General features: G+C 39.3%; 1 protein-coding gene and 6 non-coding genes across 7 annotated transcripts in view; all 7 read right to left on the bottom strand.

The window, feature by feature from the left end:
* Positions 1 to 14375: 14375 nt before the first annotated feature.
* alp3 (alkaline phosphatase 3) overlaps positions 14376 to 24712 on the bottom strand; it is a 78731-nt gene continuing 68394 nt past the window's right edge. The window contains exons 10-11 of the mRNA XM_077566005.1: positions 16612 to 16728; positions 14376 to 14880 (exon numbers count right to left, since the gene is read on the bottom strand). Of these exons, the coding sequence (XP_077422131.1) occupies positions 14561 to 14880; positions 16612 to 16728 (437 nt within the window). The 3' untranslated portion in view covers positions 14376 to 14560. The remainder of the gene's footprint in view (positions 14881 to 16611; positions 16729 to 24712) is intronic.
* Positions 18161 to 18232, bottom strand: trnae-cuc (transfer RNA glutamic acid (anticodon CUC)). The gene has a single exon. It is a non-coding gene; the product is annotated as a tRNA-Glu (tRNA).
* Positions 18720 to 18791, bottom strand: trnae-cuc (transfer RNA glutamic acid (anticodon CUC)). The gene has a single exon. It is a non-coding gene; the product is annotated as a tRNA-Glu (tRNA).
* trnak-uuu (transfer RNA lysine (anticodon UUU)) lies at positions 19278 to 19349 on the bottom strand. The gene has a single exon. It is a non-coding gene; the product is annotated as a tRNA-Lys (tRNA).
* trnae-cuc (transfer RNA glutamic acid (anticodon CUC)) lies at positions 19558 to 19629 on the bottom strand. Its single transcript has one exon. It is a non-coding gene; the product is annotated as a tRNA-Glu (tRNA).
* On the bottom strand, positions 20396 to 20467 carry trnae-cuc (transfer RNA glutamic acid (anticodon CUC)). Its single transcript has one exon. It is a non-coding gene; the product is annotated as a tRNA-Glu (tRNA).
* trnae-cuc (transfer RNA glutamic acid (anticodon CUC)) lies at positions 20954 to 21025 on the bottom strand. The gene has a single exon. It is a non-coding gene; the product is annotated as a tRNA-Glu (tRNA).

Below are 24712 nucleotides of genomic sequence, written 5' to 3' on the forward strand. Positions count from 1 at the left end.
AAGAAGGCGCTGAGAACGTTTAACGGCTGTAATGTATATAACAAGTCTGGAGTGGTGCTGTAGCGCAGCCACAGGGAGTTAATGGAAAGCATAGAAGAACAATCAGCAAAGAAGACCAACACTTTTTCCCCCTAACTTTATTGCAATCTACAGAACAAACAGGGCTTTGCATGTATCAAAACAACATGAAAATGACGAACACAGGAGAAGTGACAATGGCGTGTGATTCAAGTACAACACCGCTTGGTGAACGTGTGAATAAAGAAGAAAAATATTTTGCTGCATAAGCAAGCTAAGGAGGCAAATCGACTATGACATGGCTATCCGCCATTGTTGTTGACAGACTGACGCAGTCATGTGAGAATTGCCACATACGTCATCAATCTGTGAAAATGTGTCGTCATCGAACTGCGACCATCAATGGAGGAGTATCCTGCATATGGTTTTCCAGACGAACGGGTACGGGGCGCGTTTTTAAATCTTTCTACTCTGGAGCCCGGTTTCAAAAGTGATCGGTTTCAAGCTCCGAAACCGCGCCATTGTGTGGACAGTAAGAAACTTGTGAGGATACATTGAAACGGGCTTTTGTGTGGACGGGGCCTAAATACATCCCTGCTAATTGCTTGACAAGACACACCTGGGGAAGACACAATGTGGTACCTCACAAATGCTATTTTCAGACCGCAAGACAACCTGACTTCAGCAGCTTGAACCGGAAGGAGGTAAAAAATGAAGCCGGCTCGTTGACGACCTAGGCTAGTACTGTAGGCCTTTTTTGTTATCGTTTATATCCGGGGGGAAAAACATGTCGAGTAAACACTGCTGTTATGGAAGTTGCAGAAACGACTCCAGACACTACTACACATATGAAGGATGTATTTTTTATTCGTTTCCCAAAGCCCAAACTTCAGAGGGATAAATGTGAATGTGGATCAACTTGTGCGGACATCTAACAGAACAGTTTAACGCCAGCGAAGTGAAGACTTTCCCCTTCATATGTAGTAAACATTTTGTTTGGGGGCCATGCATGCATGCTCCTACGATGACAATCCTGCTTTTGCCAGCCACCGCCGTCCCGAAGAGGTAAGCGATTGTCTTTATTGTTGTTTATTTATTTTTGTTTGCCGTTTGGCACAACCCCGACTGCTGGGCGACAATAATGAATGCCGTGTAAAAATGCTAAAATGGCGTTGCCAATGTTGTTCGGACCTGTCTTGCTTACCGCCTGATTTTTTATTTTTTTGCCTTTTGTGCAGCTGTGACATGTATGAACATTTTGTCTGTAGGGCCTTTTCTGAATAAAGGATATAATAATTGAAAGAATTTAGGTATAGCGAGTTTTGTTAGTTGTGCCCAAGAATTTCCGAGTAGAATCGCTACACACTGAAGGCATTATTTGATTACTTTATTAAGTGTAATCTTTTGCGTGTTCAAATAAATTGCAGAATTGAGATCGTATGAAAAAGTTCCTTTAAGGAGTTTATTTAAGAGCTCTTAAAGACACAGGAGAATAGCTTACATTCGAAGGTGGTGTTAAGCTACCAGTGTGACGAATATGAAAACATACAGTTGCTTTATACTTGAAAAAAGAATACTCCCGCCCTTAGACTTGACAAAGAATTAGTGTTCTTAATAAGCAGACATGATGATACTGATACGATTATCTTAGCTCCCCACCAGCCTCGGAGAAATTATGTAGACAGGCTTTGACCTTGGACCTTCAGTTTTTACGACCAAATGACTAATGACATGAGAACTTGACCACTTTTAAAACATACACATTCTTATCTCAAGAGATGGAAGGGAGTGAGAGATTCCAATATATTTCACAAAAACATTACCACAGTGTTATTCATTTAACTACACATAATTATATGGCATCTATATACTTATAAGTAAATTAGAAAACAGTAAAAATATAAATTGAAAATTTTAAATGTCAACAGTTCCTCAATTGAACTAGTAAAAGTTCAACACACACAAAGGCAAGAAAAATGTACCCACAACAACTATCAAAGACGTAAGACAACCAGACATGACAGACAGGGCATATAATGGTAAAGGAAGGATAGCGTATTAAAACTGGAGAATGTCAGTTGCGTAGGACGATGTTTTGAGGGGGAGAAAAAAAAACACGTTACTTCTGGATCAAGTCGGCTCTTCCCCCCATCTTTTTCACCCCTCTACACTCAAGCCATCTCTTCAACTGAACATTAGTATATTCTTCGACATCTATAGCAGTTAATTTGCCACCAGGGATATTGTTCTCGGACAGAATTAGTAGATTTAGCGCTGTAGACATCTCGCTAGTAGACTGTTTACATCCGTCTAGTATGACTGGACTCATGAATATTAATTAAGTGTGCTGATGTATATCTTGCGGTACCCCATTGGGTGAGAGCACTGATTGGTTGACCACACGGGGATTGGAAAACACACACAGGTGGACGTGGTTAGACATAACGAGAGAAGTGGAGTGACTAGGAACACATAAAAACACTAACCACAGACAAAAGACAAGCACAGCACCCCAAAAACAAACAAAAACCCCACAGAATAGAAACATGACAGTTTCCCTGTCCAACACATCTGAATCAAATGTGGTATACAACTATATTCAAAAGTATGATATTTAGAATTATATTGTTCCCACAGGTATTTTGTGTTAATTTATAGTGCAGTCTATGCTCAGAGGGTGGCCATATTTTGTTATTGTTTAATAGTTGAGGGAAAAGGTGTGGTCTTCTAGAAAGAAGTAATTACTAATGCCAACCAGCGGATGGCAGCGTTCGCTATTTTGTGTACATGGCCTAGGGGAGGGAGCTTTGCATTCTAAAGGGAAGAAGAGCCACACGCAATGTGGAGACAGCCGTGTATGGGACGTTTTGTGAACGCTGTGCATCGAACATCGTACTCGACCATGTAAAGCAAAAGCCTTATAGGAACGCATGTTGTGGTCTGACGAGTCCACATTTCAAATAGTTTTGGGAAATGAAGGATGCTCTGTCCAATGGGCCAAAGAGGAAAAGGACCATCTGGATTGTTCTCAGTTCAAATGGTGTGATTGTCCATGATGTGCTGATTAAAGTCAAATACGATAATTAAGACTGGACTGTTGAGCAACTCATGTTGTACATCAAGCAAGTCTAGGATAGAATTCCAAAAGCCTCGACAATTAGTGTTCTTAGTTCACAAATGCTAATTAATTGAAATGAATTGAAATGTCGTTAATCTATTCCAGTCACTAATTCACTCCATCTTGGAAAGCTACTCAAACTTTTTGCAGAATGGCTAGCATTTTTTTTAAATTTTACTTCACTCGAGAGGCGGCGTACCCGAAGCTCGCTACAACGCAACTTTTCTCTCATACAGCATCATTATAGTACCAGCTAACTTGAAAAACTTGTAAATTGGGGCACTTGTAAATCAAGGCATACGCTAGTGTTTCTAAAATAATCTGCATGCATGTTCCACACATCCAACTGTTCATCTTATGTGATGGTGAACGAAAGTCAGCAAAGGAGCCTATTGTGAGGTCCATTGTAGCCGACTCGGAAGCATCTTCATTCTCCCTGCGTCTCTCTGTTGCCTTCTTCACGCCCACCATGACGCTAAAGATAGCCGAGCAGTGCTGCTCCTCCACAGTGCCCATTATCTGGTGCCAAAGAGCCAATCCAGGGGCTTTGTTGAGGGTTCTGTTAAATTCATCCCAAAAGAGAATAATTGCAATGCTTCCGAAATATAAAATGAAGGCTTGTATGGGTTCTCAGGGCACGGCGGGCCTATTTCACCTTTCAGCACTTATAACAGTATACTCTATACTATTCCACTGATATTAATGAGGCGTTTCCCATTAGAGTGTTATGCGATCTCTACAGATACATTTGTGATATCTTGTAGTGTTGTTTGAAAATGTTCTCGAGGAGTTTGTTACTGTGTTATGGTGGCAGTTGCATCCAGAATTTAATTTCCAAATGCCAGGAGACTTAACTTTAGCATCTTTATAATGGGCAAGAGAAAGATGCCTTATAGCCACCAAGGGAAAAGGTGTGGGCGAATATAAACGCTTTATTCATTGAAAGAGCGCCATTGTGCACAATTACACGCATAGACGGGGGCAGACCTGAAGGGTGGCCTGGACTGAAACCATTGTCTTTGTTGTTGTTTTTTGTCTCATTCTTTCTTTTTTCGAGTTTTATGATAGTATGCCCATCATGTTTGTCAAGATAAAGTTTGCCAGCCACCTCCACCCACTGCCTATTCTTTCTTTCTTTCTTTCGATCTTTCTTTCTTTTGATTTTTCTTTTGATTTTTCTTTTGATTTTTCTTTTGATTTTTCTTTTGAGTTTTCTTTTGATTTTTCTTTTCTTTTTTCTTTTGATCTTTCTTTTCTTTTTTCTTTTGATCTTTCTTTTTCTTTCTTTATTTCGTTCTTTTGATTTTTCTTTCTTTATTTCGATCTTTTGATTTTTCTTTAGATCTTTCGGTCTTTCTTTTGATCTTTCTTTTGTTCTTTCTTTTTTAAGATGTTTCTTTCTTTTGATCTTTCTTTCTGTTTTTATCTTTCTTTTGATTTTTCTTTCCTTTGAACTTTTGATCTTTCGATCTTTCTTTTGATCTTTCTTTCTTTCGATGTTTCTTTCTTCCTTTCAATCTTTCTTACAAGTATGCAGACCTTATAACTATGTGCAAATCCAGCCTTTTCCTTTCTTATTACTACATCCACACCTTGCTGCATTTTGATCTTTGTACCCATTCAAGCATCAAGCAGAATAAGTATCTCTCTTGTCTTATTTATTTATTTATTTTCACAATTCTTGGGATTTACTTGGCTAACCTGGGACCTCAGTATCATATTTTGTGCCATATCATGTGAGAGTGTGTTTTATATTAAAACTGCGTTTGAAATGCTAATGACAATAAAATTCCTTGAATCAAAAATGCTTAATCTTTCATAATCATTTTTGACTGTCCCCAAGTTACCCCTTTCTCTCCAACAGACACAGTTTTACTGTGCATGTGCAGACTTGAATCATGGCAGTCCAAATTATTAGTGCGGTCGTGAATAAAATGTTGGTCCAAATGAAAGTCAAAGATGGAAGATGTGCCTGAACATTTCTGATCAATTGAAATGGGAAATATGGAGACAAATCCTGGAGATAAATCTGATCTTGCTGGGATGTGAGGCAAAATGTCATCTAAAACAATCAGAACCATCCAGCTGCTTTCGATCTAACGGGTTTTGATGGTATGGCACGTTTTATGGCAAACACCCTGCTTTGGTTTGCTTGTACTGTGAATTTGTGAATCTGATCATAAAGTCAGTGCCTAACAAGCTATGAATTTGACTTCTCGTCACGCTTGCGGGGGTTTTGTATATTGTAATTTTAATATGTATACATTATTTGTTAATGAGCCGTTAATGAGTCTGTGATCTCTGATAAGCCAATAAAATTACATATAAATATCAGAATACAGAAGGTTGGGGTACACTACATAGTAAACTTGTGCCAGAAACAGAGACAAAATTACACTACTGCCTGTATTGTAAACAATGTAGTGCTACAGCCCAGAATCTGCGAATGCGGCGCGAGATGCTGTGACTATCGCGAGACCTACAGCGAGACCGGGAAACCTCAACATGGCGGCGCCCTGCTGCTAAGATAGAATTAGCTCTATTATACTAAACTAATCCAAATTTAACCATCATATATCTTGCCTTTCTTTTTTTCACCCTCTCTTTTTCATCCGACAGATTTGGAATACCACCCAACGTGGAGGACCTCGAACGCTTCATCGACGCATATTTTTACAGCTGCGCGATGGAGAATCCTTCCGTCGAGAAACTGTCGAGAAAACCTTCGAAAAAGAGGAAAAATGATTCAGCGACGGACACGGAGAACCTAGCCACTACGGAGGTTTCGGTCAGTATGCTGGAGTCCATAAATAAAAAATTAGAGGTCCTCTCCCTAATCAGCGAGGACGTCAAAGAATTGAAAGTAAGTATGGAATTCTTCAGCCAACAAGTAAGTGAGCTCCAACGAGACAATGCCGAGTTACACTCTACACTCGTGACCGTTTCAGCCGAGTTAGAAACCGTTAAAAAGGAAAATAAAACGCTAAAAGAAACTGTTCTGGATATTCAATCCCGTAGCATGCAGGAGAATTTAATATTCTCAGGAATATCCGAGAATACCTCTGACAATCCAGAGGTTGAGATAAAAAAAATTTATGACGACGTCGTTAAAAATTCCTCAGGAGTCGGTAAATAACATCTCTTTTCACCAGGTACATCGGCTTGGAGCCCCTAGGGGCAACAGACCCCGTCCTATTATCGCCAAGTTTGAGCATTTTAAACAGAAATAATTTGTTAAAAGTAAAGGACGGGAGCTTAAAGGGACCTCATTTGGAATGAACGACCAATTCCCGAGAGAGATTAATGAGCGGCGAAAGGTACTGTTTCCTATAATGAAACAAAATAGGCAGGAGGGTAAACGGACTGCGATGGTCGTCGATAAACTATACATCGATGGCCAACTATTCCGGCACCCCAACTCCACTCCCTGGCTGTTCTAAATGGCATTGGTGGAACTAAACTTTGTTTGATCATTAGATGTATACATATACTGTATATGTGGTTATAAAACCTTAAATATGAATACTCATTATGTTTAGGCGATATTATAAATATATTATTAAATACATAACTATATCTAAAGTATATTTAAACAAAAATCTCGCTTAGGTTACCAGTTATTGGTGTATTTTTATGTTTAATCCCCCGTTAACTTCCTTTACTTTTACCTCCCTACCTGTTTTTTCACTGTTATATTTACTTACTCGTTACCTCATATTTTACACAAATTACATAAACCACCTAACCACTTTGATTCTATCCTATAACATACTAATACTGACAAATGGCCTATGCAGATATATACACAGGACTGAGTCTATATTGTTTGTATGCATAAATTAGTTCTGGTTTCCTGGAATGTTTGTGGCGCTCGCTCAGAAGCAAAAAGAATAAAAACTTTAGACCATCTCTTAAAATTAAAAGCAGATATTTGCCTCCTACAAGAAACCCACCTACAAAAATCTGAAGAAAAATTACTTATTGATAAGAGTTTTAGCCAAGCGTACTCTGCCCCTTATAATAGTAGACAAAGAGGAGTCTGTATACTCATACATAAGAATTTACTCTTTACTTTAAATAATACAATAACAGACCCAGAGGGCCGATACATTATTAGTCAGGTGACTATATTTAATAAAATATATACACTTGGTAATTTATATGCCCCTAATAATGATGATCCGGCCTTTTTCCATGAATTTTTCTCTCAGCTGTTTGATTTAGCAGCGAACTCTACTATTATTATTGGAGGAGACTTTAACACAGTCTTAAATCCATTAATTGACCGTTCTAATAATACAACATGTAGACGATTACAATCTACTAAAGTAATAGGGGAATATATGGATGACTTTGGCCTCGTCGACAGCTGGAGACTTAAAAACCCAAATAAGAAGGAATTTACCTTCTTTTCCGCTGTGCACCGGTCTTTTTCAAGAATTGATTATTTTCTTACAAATAACTCTATTGCTGATAAAACTGTTACAAAAATACATCCTATTATTATTAGCGACCATGCACCAGTCTCCCTTTCCCTACAAGTTGATTATACCTTTAAACCACCACCGACATGGCGGTTTAACATCTCACTGCTAAACGACGCAGAGTTTGACAAAATTATAAGAAAAGAATGGGCAGACTTTTTGGAAATAAATGACTCTCCAGACCTATCGCCATCTCTTCTCTGGGAAACTGGGAAAGCAGTAATTAGAGGTAAAATGATATCATATTCATCTTATAAAAAGAAACAGGATCAAAAATCAGAAAAAGACTTGGAAGATAAAATTAAACAACTGACGGATGAGTACGCAATAAACCCAAATAACCAAATATGGACTGACTTACAAAATACAAAAATACAGTTAGACGATATGCTAGCTAAAAAGACAGAATTTATAATACAACAATTGAGATATAACAACTTTGAATATAATAACAAATCAGGTAAATTTCTTGCAAACCAACTTCAACGCAATCGGGAAAAGTCTCTTATAACGGCGATTAAAGGGACAACTGGTGAATGCACACAATCACCAGAAGAAATTAATCACATTTTTTATAACTATTATCGTAACCTATACTTAGAAACTAACAAGCCTAACCCTAAGCATATTGAGGCATTCCTCAGTAGCTTAAACATACCTCAGTTAACTACTGAATATAAAGACATGTTAGATGCGCCACTTACTATAAACGAGTTGTACAGTGCTCTAGATAGTATGCCTAATGGCAAAGCACCTGGCCCGGATGGTTATCCGGCTATATTTTTTAAGCACTTCTGGTTAATGCTTGCTCCACTATTCTTAAGAGTAGTAACAGAAATTAAAACTAAGGGTTACATACGCCCACACATGAATACAGCAGCAATTAAACTTTTATTAAAGCCAGAAAAAGACCCCACCCTTCCATCAAGTTAACGTCCGATTTCACTAATTAATACTGATATTAAAATTATCACTAAGGCTTTCACATCTAGACTAGAAACAGTAATCTCGACAATTATTCATAGCGACCAAACAGGCTTTATTAAAGATCGGCACTCTACTAATAATATTAGGAGACTCTTTAACCTTATTAGCATGTCACAGCGGCATGATAAAAAGGCAGTTATTATATCATTGGATGCAGAAAAAGCTTTCGACAAAGTTAACTGGTCCTTCCTCTTTGCTGTTTTAAATAAATTTGGCTTTGGGAAATCATTTATCCACTGGGTATCAGTATTATATGATTCTCCAAAAGTTACAGTTACTACTAATGGGATTATATCTCAGAGCTTTACTTTACAGAGAGGCACAAGACAGGGATGCCCACTATCCCCTTTATTATTTGCAATATTTATTGAGCCACTTGCATTAGCCATACGCCAGGAAAGAAGGATTCAAGGAATTCACTCTGGGGTAACAGAACATAAAATTAATCTATATGCCGATGACATCTTACTTTATTTAGAAAAGCCGGCTACTTCGCTAGGGGAAGTATTTAATTTAATAACTAAATTCTCACAGTTATCAGATTATTCTATTAACTGGACAAAATCAACACTTCTACCTATTACAGAAAATTCATGGAACCCTGCAAGCCAGGACCCACACTACTCATTTCCTATAGGTAATTTAAAATACTTAGGCATAAAAATCTCACCTAAATTAACTGATTTAATTCATTTAAACTTTTCTCCACTTCTGGATAACATTTATAGTGACTTGGAGCGCTGGAATAATCTTCCTATTTCTCTAATAGGACGAATAGCCACCATTAAAATGAAAGTTTTACCTAAAATAAACTATTTTTTCTCAATGATTCCATTTAAACCTACGGCTAAATGGTTCCAGTTGTTGGACTCAGCCGTAACAAAATTTTACTGGAATAAAAAAAAAGCAAAGATTAGTCTATCTACTCTTCAGAAAAGCAAATCCAAAGGCGGTCTAGAGGCACCAAATTTTATGTACTACTATATAGCTAACCAGCTACAATATATCGTTCTATGGGCACAACCCAACAGAGACACTAACTGTTGGTTGGAACTAGAACAGAAGGATTGTAATAACCTCAGACTTCGAGATTTACTCTTTATTACAACATCAATTAAGCGCCATAATTGTTTTAAAAACCCAATGATTTCCGCCACCATGACTGCCTGGTGGAAGGCACTAGAATTGACAAAAGCCCAAGTGGAGCCCTGTGGACTTTCTCCCCTATGGCATAACCCCGACTTTCAACTTAACAACCAACCGTTTCATTTAGCTGTGTGGGAGCAGAAAGGAATTACACATCTCCACCATCTCTTCTCAGATAATATGTTTATATCATATACATCCTTGCTCCAAAAATACAATATAGAAAACGGAAATTTTTTACATTATCTACAAGTTAAAAATATGATAAAGAAAAAAATTCCAACACGTCGGGGTACGCTCCAACCGCCTGTTTTAGCTAAAGATATTAACAAGCTTTCTCCGACAACAACAAAAAAACTTTCAAAAATATATAAGATACTTTCATATACTGATAAAATGTCTTTACCCATCTCGAAATGGGAGACAGACTTGTCTATAGCACCGGAACCTGACTTTTGGATTCAAGTTTGTGAAAACGCATTTAAAATGACAAAACACACAAATTTACAACTTATCCAATATAAAATTATTCACAGAACATACATTACTCAATATATGATGAAGAAAATGGGACTCTCAGACTCCGACATTTGTCTCCAATGCTTACAAAACACTACAGACACTTATGTTCATGCTTTATGGTTATGCACTCCGGTTATGTATTTCTGGACTAAAGTCTTAGAAAAACTTTCCGCTATTTTGGACTGTAGGATACCTTTATCTCCAAACTTGTGTTTGCTAGGTGACCTAACAACAACTGACTTACCACATAAACAATTTCAATCTACACTTGTAGCCCTTACTATCACAAAAAAAACAATTCTTGTTAACTGGAAAAATAAACAAACTCTGAATATCGACCAATGGTCTAACCTCCTCATAAATCACATTTTAATGGAAAAAATATCTGCCTCAAATAAAAACCAAATATCAAAATTTATAGAAACATGGTCTACGTATATAGAATTTTTTAACCTAATTCCGGTTACTTAATTCTATCTGTTAGCGAGAGCCACTACATCGTGATAACTTACATTGATGTTTCTGCATCTGGCAATTTATTATTATATTATATTATTAGTATGGGATTTTTTTTTAATGGGCTTTAGGTGAACTGATGAATACACACACGCTCGCACGCACGCACGCACACACACACACACACGCACATACACATACTCACCCACATACAAAAAAAAAGGGTATATATATATATATATATATATATATATATATATATATATATATATATATATATATATATATATATATGTGTGTATATGTGTATATATATATGTATATGTATTTAAAAAAAAAAAAACATTAATTAAAAATTTTTTAATTGATTTGTTGGATTTTTTAAAAAAAAAGGAGAGCAATGATGATGTCAAATCGAATGAACAATACTGAGCTCTCCTGAACAGAAAAAAAAGAAGAAAAAAAAAAAAAGTAAACAATGTAGTGCTAAGTGAACAAAAACACCTCTAGTCTCACCCTGGCCACCGCACTGAATATTGTTTGGCTCCGGCCCTGCACAAAGACCCTTATTTTATTTTTTTTATTTTTTTATTTCTCCCTAACCCAGTGCACTTAAAATATAAGTGCATTGTGAGAAAGTAAAGGTTGAAGAGATTGAGTGTGTGTAAATCTATGCAAGAGATTGTGATTGGCTCTACGAAGTTCTCCCGCAGTGCACCTTCAATATTTCATAAGGTTTTCAAATTGCAGCCATTCAGTGTCTGGTGCTGTGGTGCCACCGAATGGTTGTATGGAAGAAAGGAAGTGAGAGCAATAGGATTAGAAAAGCCTACTACTGACTGCATTGTTGTCTTCTTATTATAATCACACAATTAGAATGTCATATTTACAGAGAGTATAGACACTAATTATTAGAGGCACATGTCAAATTCAAATCAGTTTGCAAATGAATGCTGTACTACATGTATATTTCTTGGTGCTAGTTTTTTGTCATCATTAGGGCTCAGAACGCAGAATTAAAGATCTTTATTAATGCCTTGCAAAATCTCTAAAGTCCAGTGAGTAAAGATGAGAAACATCTGCAGAACAAAACAAAGCAGATGATGCTTTAACAGGCTGCAGGTGACCAGTTGAAGAGTCACAGCCTTGTGGGGCATGAGGAGATGTGAGGCCACTCCAGGGCTTCCTATACTGTATGTAAGCACACAGACACTGGAGGAGAACAAGTAGAGTATGTTTACCTTCTTTGCTTGCATTTATGAAAATGGCATATCAGGATGATGTACTCTTATTATTGAATTTAATTAACTGTAATTATGTTGTTATTACATACATTTTATTTGACGATTGGCTAGGGATAAAAATCACAAGGTTCTTTGGCCTCGCAGTTAAGTATGTGGTGTCTATTTTAAAATAAAGCTACTTAATACTGGTCACTTGGTCAGTCGATTTATTAGTTACACAGCATTTGATCGATTAGCTATCATGTTTTCACAAAAAGTATTCTATCCTGCTTCACCATTGCACCTCGATGAGTACAAAGAGCCCTGGCTTTTTAACTGCGACTGCACCTATCAGCTTTTATCTTCCCTTCAGTGTAGTGTGTTCGGGGTGAACACGCCAGTTCTTGGGGGTGGTAAGGGGTCACGCAGTGCTCATCCCTGCAGACATGTACATAGTTGTTGTGTTAGCTAGCGTATGACACAATTGGGATGGAAACTGCAAAAAACAATACAAGAAGAGGCCAGCTTGTTGCCGAGCCCAAACTCTAGCTCAGATGCCAACAAAACCAAAAAAATATATATATATATTTTACTCGAGCGAGCGCACGTACTTGCACACGCACCATGCATGAGCTTGACACAGAGGCTGCAGTTAGGCTTTAGGTCAGAGGTGGCAGTCTCGAGTAAATGCAACATTTTTGACTTCTCACAAAAGCCTAATGAAGTCAACAACTTGGCAAATTTCAGTTTTAGTGCTGTCAAAAGTTACAGCTTTAAAGCTTTAACTCTCCAGTTAAAGCTTTAACTTTAACAGCAAATGAGAGCAAATTATTAACCAATCTGAAGTGTTGAGCAATATTTTCAAAATAGTGCTCACGAAATGTGACGAAAATGAAACTAGTATTAGTATTCTTCACTAGTGTTTAGGAAATAGCTGTACAGATCGCTAACAGCTTCTCCAATAAAGACCAGGAAACCTCTTTCTGTTTTGGCAATTCACTGGATGAACCTGTAAAACTGTAATATACAAAACATAAGGATACATTACAATCATGTTATTTAAAGTTTTAAATAATACAGATTTGTATCATTTACTAAAATGATCTGTTAGCATAATGATAGTTTACATGGGCGCTACCATCGAAATGCTACGCTAACTAGCGCCTATGAACCTTTGTCACATTGGAACTTAAAACACAATTAAAACATTCAATTCAATAACCTTGTGCAAGTCAACACAAGTAAAAATAATATACTTACAGACAGATATTCTCTGGAGCCAAAATTAAGCACTATAGGCTTCAATACTCTGGATTAGCTGTGTAGCCGTGTCGGAGCATTGCTTGGAGTACAATGCACTACGGTAGCACTCGAGGGTCAAAAAACAAGCGCAAATACCACTTTCTCCATCAGAGGGCAGTACAATTCAAATTAGTATTAGCACAAACACACGAAAATAGTATGTTCATGCACAGCGCAAGTGTAGTGCAAAGTGTGGTCTAACAGTGCGCACGGGTGGAGTTTTCTTTCTTTTGGCAATTACATAGATGTGTGCAGTTAGAAAAAAGTATTTGCGCTCTTGTGGGGCTGAACACGGGACTTGCTTCCTGACCAATGAAAGTGGCTCTTGTCTTTCCCTTTAAATTCATCACAGGACAGGCGTGTTCTTGCTTCTGAAAGAAGCATAAACAGAGTCGTTAGGATGGTTATGATTGGGGATTGATTATGCTTGAATGGAAACTGTAGATTGTAACCTAATTTTCATGAAAGTGGTGAGAAGTTTCAGAGAAATTCCAGATGTGTGTATGCTTTTCTCATATTCACATTGCGTATTGTGTATTAAGAAATATGTCTAAGATTAATTGGCCTTGTTCATGGCAAGCATGTGGCCAAAAATAGGTAAGTTGAGGCAAAATTGTACAATTTTTCAGTCTATTCTTGTGAAGCCTTGGTCTGCTAAAAGATCTGTAAGTCTTGATTGTGAGCCAAATATGAGAGCACACCCATCATACGGAGCAAAATGATGGCCTGCGGCTCTTCTCTAAATGAGAGCAAGGCAAATCGAAATCAGGTTTAATAAACTCTGAACCCTAGCAGATGTCCACAATAATTACCATAATCTGTCTCCCAAAGATAAAAATAGCCGGTCTTTAAATATTTCGCATTATTAACGTTCTGCCGGTGGTAATGTCATCAAAGCTACAGCTACTGCCCTGCATGTAGTGGACCACCTTCTTGTTCCATTCATCTTCTAATGTGCCTTTTATCAAAGCCTGCTCGTGGCAAGATAATAATGCACATTCTTGATGATCATTGAAAAAGAAAGAAATAAGATCCAGAGGCCAATGCTTACTTCAGTTTTATTTAACAATTGTTAAAGAAAGCGAGACCCAAACGTTTTCTACAGAGGAGCCAATTGGCATATTCCATACTTTTAAAAAGTGGTCAATGGCTTGGCAAAAAAAGAAAAAAATCTTTAACAAATACTTTATTGGTAGTAATTACACCATTCAGTGCAGGACAGACCACAAGTGTTCCTTATTTCCCCCCACACTCCACTTCCATGACCCTTCCCTCACAATGTGGCACTTGAAGCGACATCATTGTTACATCAGCACATTAAGGGCCAGCAGTGCCGCGCCGAGGAGGCCACTGATCAATGCGGTTGAGCTTCGGGCTCCACCAGCACTGTTATTATCGTTGCTGAAGGTGGTGTGAACCAGAGCTGGTGTGGTTTGCCCCCGACAGTGCCTCAAGTCTGCCCCCACGCAAGTAGCATAAGCCATGGCGTGGGCGATGTAATTTTGCTCATGGACGCCATGGAAGAGGTGGGCCATGGGTCCACGGGCCAGCACGGCCACATCCTCTCCACTGTGGGTGGCTGAGTCTGTGGGCACTGCTGACAGCTGGACGTATTCTTTCGTTTCTGTGGAAACAAATATGTGAATATGCACCTGTCCATAATAAGATGAGGTGCACCAATGGAACTGCAAGCACAGTCCAAATGACTTTTAAACTGATACAACAGAAACAATGGATTACATTTATTTATTTTTTTTTAATGATTATCTCAATTTACCCCCAATTCTGCTTACTTAGTGTGAAATCTGGGTATGTTTAGTCCAACAAAAAAGCATTATTTGGTTAATTGTTCCGCTTGTCACTATATGTGGCTGGCATGGACAGATGAACAAAGATACATTACTTGTATGGAATAAATAATAATTATTTCTGGTATATTAGTAAAAACATCTATGAGAAATTAGGTAATTTTTATGATCTCTGACAAATGACAAACACCATGTGTTTCAAATTAGCTCCAAGGGAAAAATACACAGACAAATACACTTTGTTGTATGGAAGGATTTTGTTCACTTTCATCTCATGAGTTTAGAAACTGATAAATGATGAGCACAAATTAAAAGGAAAGCGTTATTATGTTAATTAATAAGACAAATGAATCCAAATGTGTCATTCGTCAAATAAAATAGTCCTCTTAAAGCTGCTGAATGCAGAAAATTTTATTTCAAATCGCTACGGCAATGTGGCCAAAAAATGAAACTGCACACTCCCTTCTTCACGTACATCACAGGTGTCAAACTCATATTAGCTCAGGGGCCACGTAGAAAAAATATATTACCAAGTGGGCTGGATTGATAAAATCATGGTAGGCCTATACAGTATAACTTAAAATCAATTATACGCAGATTTTCGCTATTTGCGTGCCAGTCCTAAATTGTGGGACGCAACTGTAAATATATTGTCCCAAAAAATAACACGGCATTTTTATGTTAATGTATGTTGTTTTTTAAACAAATTGTAGGTTTTAGGTGCATTGTGCTGTTTAAAAATTTAATAATTAAAGCTTTTTCTACATCATGCATGCTTCACAAGTGGCGTGCACTTAAGATGGTGCACGTACTCGCACGTGCACCATGAAGAAGCCTGACACAGATGCTGTAGTTATGCTTTGGGCCAGAGGTGGAGTCTCGAGTAAAAAGTGACAAACTGCACAAAGATCCTTTAAAGTCGTGAGTCAAATAATGACATCCATAGCAATTCTGTGTACAAGTTGCATTGTTCATCTGAGGATTGTTTGAGAAATTACGAATGTATATGCTTTGATTGTGGCTGGCTGATTAATTGGTCAAACATAACTCTTTTTTTTTTTTACTTTACAAAATCATCTCGCGGGCCGGATTAAACCCCAGGCCATATTTTTGACACCCCCGACATACACAATCCGCACATGACAGCACATCTGCAGACAGAGGGCAGGAAATTCTACCCCAAATCCAAGCTGAAAACTATTGGCCAGGGGCTTGCAGGAATACCCATTGTGAACAGCAAAGGTGTTCATCTAATTAGAAGATGTTTCATTCATAAATAGTCAACTCAAAAGGCTATTGTAAAGATATTTTGGGGCAAATTGTTACATAGAGCAGCTTTAAATTAAAGCTGAAAGCCAACATTTATCTAATAACGAGGATTCAATTAATGGGAAAAGCTACAGTACAGTACAGTGTTAAAAAAACACACACAAAAAACGCACGTGAAGTACAGTTAATGAAATTGTACTTTGTATAATTTTTCATAGCTTTTAGATTGTATGTCTTCATCATTTCTATCCTTGAGACAATCCGGCAAGTGATCTTACTTGTGTTGACATTACGGATGTCGGGTCGGGTGCCATTGATGATTTTGTGTCCAGGTCCATTTCCATACATCAGTGTGGTGTATGGCAACATGTCTTTGGCCCACAATGGAGACTTCCCTGGAAAATACAAAAACTGTTACTCACCTTTTTCTTATATTTTTCCAATCCTCTGAAATATACACACATACAAACACGTGTGCACACGCACACACACAGGTGCAGTCTCTGGTTCCCCAGTGTCCTCCCAGAGGTCTAAAGCTTGCTGGGCTAAACAGTCTTTTCCTCCAGATGAGCCATTAGGCCGGCAAGTCTCCTTGTTGATGAAGAGCTCAGGGTTTCACAAGCACATTAATCACTGCTGCACCACTGGGAGGTGGAGGATGATTAGGAGGAAGAGGAGGAGGGTGAAACAGGAACAGAGGAGGGAAGAGCAAGTACAAAGAGCGTAACGCAAATACCGAGCAATATAGCTTCCGATGACTGATGATGATATATAACTTCATGGGATTGTAACATGGAAAGTAGAACATCTGACAGCTGTGTTGCAACAAAACAGCTTAGAACAATTCAAGACACATTTGAGCATATTGGAAGAACTGCAATAATGATTTTCTCTGTGGCCACCATCTGACTTCCAGCATTGCTAGTTTGCATTTGGTCAACATCATTTGTGTGACAAAAGAATGACTCGGCCACGTTCATTGTAGGTGTTGGGTATGGTTAGCGTAAACAGATGAGGTAAATGAAAATTCTGCTAGTTGCGTTCTTTTTTTAACGTCTGTTGAGACAAGATTAAGGTGGTTGTGTTCTATTACCGGGAAGCCTCTTTGGTGCACATAATTGAATAGGTGACTTGAGTAATCCTTTCTACTTGTTATGGTCTTCTTTCTCTTGGACTAGTTGAATCTATTTAAGATCGTGGAGTCACACACTGTAAAGACTCTATGGCAAGAGCAAAGCAGGTGACAAGCGACAGGAGCCCGAATCACACAACTCAGCGATGACCACCTGCAGGCCCTAGCTGTAGATGGTAAGCGGCGGTCGACTCATTTTAAACCAACCTCAATGCAAGCACCATCTGGTCTAACTACGTTCAAAAAGTTGTCCTTTGGGCATCCTTAGCAGGAAGATATTTTTCTATTTTTTTGCCATTGGTGAAATAGCTCAACTGACAACATACAGGTTTCTGGTTGTTCAGGACATTGTCAGCGAGCATTAAAGACAAACTGGCAAACTAACCCTCTATAATTCCGAATTACCTGACCAGGAATCAAACTCGGGCCGCAGCAGAGAGAGTGCCGAACCCTAGCCACTAGAGTCTAGTGGCTAGACTATCAGGGATGACAAACACTCCATTCTGGACACGACTAACATAGCACAGTATATAAACAAGCAGGTAGCCGAGTCAGAAAAAACTTCATGGCCTTGTCTTGATCTTTTTGGCATTGGTGAAGTAGATCAACTGACAACATACAGCTTTCTGGTTGTTAAGGACGTTGTCAGCAAGAATTAAGTACAAACTTGCAAAACACCAATCAATAATTCCAAATTCCCTGACCGGGAATCGAACCCGGGCCGCGGCAGTGAGAGTGCCAAATCCTAGCCACTAGACCACCAGGCATGACAAACACTGTCTTCTGGACACGGCTAACATAGCACAGCATATGAACCAGCAGGTCACTGAGGCAGAAAAAAGTTCATGGCCTTGTCTTGATCTTTTTGGATCGGTAAAATAGATCAACTGACAACATTCAGGTTTATGGTTGTTAAGGACATTATCAGCAAGCATGAAAGACAAACTGGTAAAAGACCATTCAATTATTCCAAATTCCCTGACCGGGAATCGAACCCGCGCCGGAGCAATGAAAGTGCCGAATCCTAGCCACTAGACCACCAGGGATGCGAAACATTGTAGTCTGGACACGGCTAACATAGCACAGTATATGAACAAGCAGGTAGGCAAGTCAGAAAATACTTCATGGCCTTGTCTTGATCTTTTTGGCATTGGTGAAGTAGATCAACTGACAACATACAGCTTTCTGGTTGTTAAGGACGTTGACAGCAAGAATTGAGGACAAACTGGCGAAACACCCATCAATAATTCCAAATTCCCTGACCGGGAATCGATCCCGGGCCATGGCAGTGAGAGTGCCGAATCCTAGCCACTAGACCACCAGGGATGACAAACACTGTCTTCTGGACACGGCTAAGATAGCAAAGCCTATGAACCAGCAGGTCAATGAGGCAGAAAAACTTCATGGCCTTGTCTCGATCTTTTTGGTATCGGTAAAATAGATCAACTGACATCATTCAGGTTTCTGGTTGCTAAGGACATTGTCAGCGAGCATTAAAGACAAACTGGCGAAAGACCCTTCAATAATTCCAAGTTCCCTGACCGGGAATCAAAACCAGGCTGCGGCAGTGAGAGTGCCAAATCCTAGCCACTAGACCTTCAGGGATGAATAACACTGTCTTCTGGACACGGCTAACACAGCACAGTATATGAAAAAGCAGGTAGCTGAGGCAGAAAAACTTCATGGCCTTGTGTCGATCTTTTTGGCATTGGTGAAGTCGATCAACTGACAAAATACAGGTTTCTGTTTTTTTAGGACAATGTCAGCAAGCATTAAAGACAAACTGGCGAAACACCCTTCAATATTTCCAAATTCCCTGACCGGGAATCGAACCCGGGCCACAGCAGTAAAAGTGCCGAATCCTAGCCACTAGACCACCAGGGATGAGAAACATTGCAGTCTGGACACGGCTAACATAGCACAGTATATGAACAAGCAGGTAGTTGAGTCAGAAAAAACTTCATGGCCTTGTCTTCATCTTTTTGGCATTGGTGAAGTTGATCAACTGACAACGTACAGCTTTCTGGTTGTTAAGGACATTGTCAGCAAGAATTAAGGAGAAACTGGCGAAACACCCATCAATAATTCCAAATTCCCTGACCGGGAATCAAACCCAGGCCGCGGCAGTGAGAGTGCCGAATCCTAGCCACTAGACCACCAGGGATGACATACACTGTCTTCTGGACACGGCTGACATAGCACAGCATATGAACCAGCAGGTAGTTGAGGTAGAAATAACTTCAAGGCCCTGTCTAAATCTTTTTGGCATTGGTGAAGTAGATCAACTGACAAAATACAGGTTCCTGTTTTTCAGGACAATGTCATTAAGCATTAAAGACAAACTGGCAAAACACACTGCAATATTTCCAAGTTCCCTGACCGGGAATTGAACCCGGGCCGGAGCAGTGAAAGTGCCGAATCCTAGCCACTAGACCACCAGGGATGAGAAACATTGTAGTCTGGACACGGCTAACATAGCACAGTATATGAACAAGCAGGTAGCCGAGTAAGAAAATGCTTCATGGCCTTGTCTTGATCTTTTTGGCATTGGTGAAGTAGATCAACTGACAAAATACAGGTTCCTGTTTTTCAGGACAATGTCATTAAGCATTAAAGACAAACTGGCAAAACACACTGCAATATTTCCAAGTTCCCTGACCGGGAATTGAACCCGGGCCGGAGCAGTGAAAGTGCCGAATCCTAGCCACTAGACCACCAGGGATGAGAAACATTGTAGTCTGGACACGGCTAACATAGCACAGTATATGAACAAGCAGGTAGCCGAGTAAGAAAATGCTTCATGGCCTTGTCTTGATCTTTTTGGCATTGGTGAAGTAGATCAACTGACAACATACAGCTTTCTGGTTGTTAAGGACGTTGTCAGCAAGAATTAAGGAAAAACTGGCGAAGCACCCATCAATAATTCCAAATTCCCTGACCGGGAATCGATCCCGGGCCGCGGCAGTGAGAGTGCCGAAACCTAGCCACTAGACCACCAGGGATGACAAACACTGTCTTCTGGACGTGGCTAACATAGCAAAGCCTATGAACCAGCAGGTCAATGAGGCAGAAAAACTTCATGGCCTTGTCTCGATCTTTTTGGTATCGGTAAAATAGATCAACTGACAACATTCAGGTTTCTGGTTGTTAAGGACATTGTCAGCGAGCATTAAAGACAAACTGGCGAAAGACCCTTCAATAATTCCAAGTTCCCTGACCGGGAATCAAAACCAGGCCGCGGCAGTGAGAGTGCCAAATCCTAGCCACTAGACCTTCAGGGATGAATAACACTGTCTTCTGGACACGGCTAACACAGCACAGTATAGGAAAAAGCAGGTAGCTGAGGCAGAAAAACTTCATGGCCTTGTGTCGATCTTTTTGGCATTGGTGAAGTCGATCAACTGACAAAATACAGGTTTCTGTTTTTTTAGGACAATGTCAGCAAGCATTAAAGACCAACTGGCGAAACACCCTTCAATATTTCCTACTTCCCTGACCGGGAATCGAACTCGGGCCGCGGCAGTGAGAGTGCCGAATCCTAGCCACTAGACCACCAAGGATGACAAACACTGTCTTCTGGACACGGCTGACATAGCACAGCATATGAACCAAAAGGTAGCAGAGGCAGAAATAACTTCAAGGCCCTGTCTAAATCTTTTTGGCATTGGTGAAGTAGATCAACTGACAAAATTGACTGACAAAAAGACAAACTGGCGAAACACCCTTCAATATTTCCAAATTCCCTGAATCGAACCCGGGCCACAGCAGTGAAAGTGCCGAATCCTAGTGTTGACATTATTAACATTTTTACTGTTTTATTTTACATTTGACCTGTTTTACATTTCATTATAGATGTGTTGATGAAGGTGTAATTATGTTGACCTGATATAACCTGTGTGAGTAATGCTTTTGACATTCTTGCTATCTTTTCTACTGTTTTCCCAGATATGAGAAAGTTAAAATGTTTCTATGTTTATCTAAGAAGTCTTGTTGCTGTTCATCAGAAATCCGGTTGTCAAGGACGATCTAGTTTACTGGGAAAATGCAAACTCATTCTGTGCCTCACGGGATGACAGAGGCGTTTCCTCATGTTTTGAATAAAGAGGTTGTGTGGGCAAAAGAAGACACACACATTGGATGATACTGCTTGGGTTATGTGCAACTGTGTGACCAGAGATCTCTGTAATAAACCAACCTTGCAAGGACCCTCTTCACCAGAAGCTCATCTTGCAATTATTTTGAACACGCAAACAATTACAACTAATGGTAATTCCTTCAAATGGTGACCCGACGAGCGACGTTGCGGGCTGTGGCGTTCACGGACGGATACAATTCCAGGCGCCTAATTAATTACGGTGAGTGGACATTTATCCACGTTTGAGGAATTCTGTCTGTTTCGAGGCGCTGCAGCTGGTATTCGTCTTGCAAAATTACTACATTGGAGATGAGATCAGGTGAACAGGTTTTGGTAAAATTTGAAGTCGCTGTGTTGGACGCGAAGTCCCTGATTTCGGATTTTACTACGGTGTTCGAACTGTACACGTACGTGGTGACGACAGCATTGTTTACGGAAATGTCGTCACGTTGGTTGCGCTGAATGGGAAAAACAGGCAGACGCAGCGGATTTGCGTCGCTGTTAAGAAGTCGGGAGATTCTTGGATAAATTTGATATTAAGAGGTACAAGTTGACACAGCGTACGTCGCCGCTGTTATAAACTTGAGGTACAGGTTGACACAGCGGATTTATGCCGCTGTTAAGAAATCGGGAGATCCTTGAATAGATTTGTTCAGCTGCATGACAACAGGTAGACGCATGCGCAGATGAGGTACGTAACGTTACGATGGATTGTGCACAATTAAGACGGATTGTGGCAAACAGGCTGAAGCAGGCGTTTTATTAAAAATTACAGAAAACACATGGCAGTCTCGTTCTGAAGGAATCTTAGAGATTGTAAGTCCCTGCATTTCTGAGGCAATTGTTAAGTACATGTAGAGTTGGAAACAACTTTTCGCTGTGAAAGAGCCGAGAGACTGCTTTGTGATCGTCTTAAAGCAGTATTTATTATTTTCAGAGGTACAGGTTGACGCATAGCTTTTGTTACTTATAAATGCTATTGCTAAGAAATCGAGAGATCGCGATATTTGTTGTTTTTGGATAATTTTGTTCAGCTGAAAGGACAACAGCCATCCCGGATGTTTATTGTTTTGTCGCGGAAGCTATCTTTTGTCGACTAACTTTATGGTATTACTAGTGAGACGTCACTGGATTTATAACTATTGATACGACTTCAATTTAATAATAACTAAGGAGGTTAATAATTAATATAAGTTATGGAAGCCCTTTTTGACCGTCATACCGAATGGTTTGATCCGAAGGCACTTCCGCTTGACGCTCGCAACATGTTGTTGATAACATAGGTTGCTAACGCTTCCGAGGTGGCTATCGAGGCGATGCCCCCGAAAAATAGACGTAAATTGAAGGAGGAATTAAACAAATGGATGCACAGTTGCTGTGAAAAAGGTTTTTTCCCACCCTTACAATCTACGATTTGCTTAATATCACTGATGAAAGCTGTTGAACTTGCATGTGTAAAAAAGCGTCATGCGCTGGACAAGCAAGTACGAGACACATCTGTCATTTCGTTGAGTGGGAGAAAAGCTAGACGTGACAGTAGATGAGTGTATTAAATGATGATTAATGCTGAAATGCTGACTTTTAGTAAAGGCTGAACGGGATAAATTGGTTAGACAACGACAACGTGATATGACTAATGAACGTTTTAATGTATTGTCAAACAGCTATTAAATTGAAGATATTTAGAGGAAGCTGCCTTATCTGATATGTGTGCTTTTACGGGGTGAAGTTATGTGTGTGCGTGCGTGTGTGAGCAGCATTTGAGGAAGGTGTGTGAAGTGAAGGGAACATTTTTTGTTATAAAATGACTAGGGTAAATTGTGTGATTTTGGTGCTTGTATGTGCCTTCATTAGGTTGAGAATTTGAGAAACAGTTGTTTAATAACTGCATTGGGAACTGAGAGAGACTGGATGACAGAGGTGTGCATGGATATTTGTGCTAATTGCCTTTAAGTGGTGTAGAGAGCTGTTAGGGTACAGATGCTAGAGGCAGGTGACATACGTATTTTTATTTTATAATTAGGCCCGCTTTAATATTTTTTGTTATAGTTAATTGTTTCTCCCTTATAATTTTGCTCGTACGCGAGAACATTACTTAACCTTTGTTTTCCCTCTCTGAATTTTTTTTTTCCCCACAATCTGCTGTCAGCCATTTTGAGGGGCATTCCCGAGACTTCAGTACAGTCCTTGGAAGCAACTTCCCCATGTTGACGTTGACCGGTGTTTGTTAAACAATAAAAAGGAGGGGACAGTTTGTTGAAGACAATAATTTATTCGTTGTCTCTAAGTGTGTGTGACAGATAGGAATATTGAAAAATAGTAGATATGTGTGGAGCATGTGTGAATTGTGTGTTAATGGGGGGGATTTGATTTTTTCTTGTTTGTGTGCTGGGAGAAGGTGTATTGCGTAATGTCCTGGGGGAGTGTTGAAGTAGAAGGGCAGTTTTTGTTTTGTTTTTTCTCCTCAGTGATGAAAATGGAGAGGAACAGATTTTTTATGAAATATAAAATACTATTTTTAATTAGGTCTGCTTTTTATAGTTGAATATTGAGTAATAATTATTATTTCTTTTTAATTAAAAAATCATTTTCATTTTTTATTTTTCCCCTGCATCTATGATGACTCATTCGTAGGGGTGAAAATGATTTAACCTCTGAGTCCCATTTCAGAATTTGAAGTCGGACATTTTGCATGCAAGTCCTGAGGCTTGACAGAACTTCCCATGAGGGCGCCGACTGGGAGTTGTCACATTTTAAGCATGATTTGAGGTAACACATAATGAAGAAGATGTCTATAGTAGACATATGCGTTAATATAGTAATACTACTTGCTATAGTGTAGTGAACAAATTTAAATAAAACTATAGAATAAATAAATTCAAAAACAAATGAATTACAACAAGCAGATAGTGCTCTCTTGCTACGATCTCATCTCATTCTGTCTGTTGCGAGTGTATAAGTGTTTCAGGCAGGTTCAATCTTTGGCTAGAGGTGTTTCTCTTGGCTGACTCAACAAACGTGCTGGATTAACCTGGCTGTTGGGCCACGAATATGGACAGCGTTCTCCTGCTCTACTTGGTGTACAGAGTGAACGGCAAGCTGCATGAAGGCC

Source organism: Vanacampus margaritifer, chromosome 5, assembly GCF_051991255.1.
Source record: "Vanacampus margaritifer isolate UIUO_Vmar chromosome 5, RoL_Vmar_1.0, whole genome shotgun sequence".
Classification (NCBI taxonomy): Eukaryota; Metazoa; Chordata; class Actinopteri; order Syngnathiformes; family Syngnathidae; genus Vanacampus; species Vanacampus margaritifer.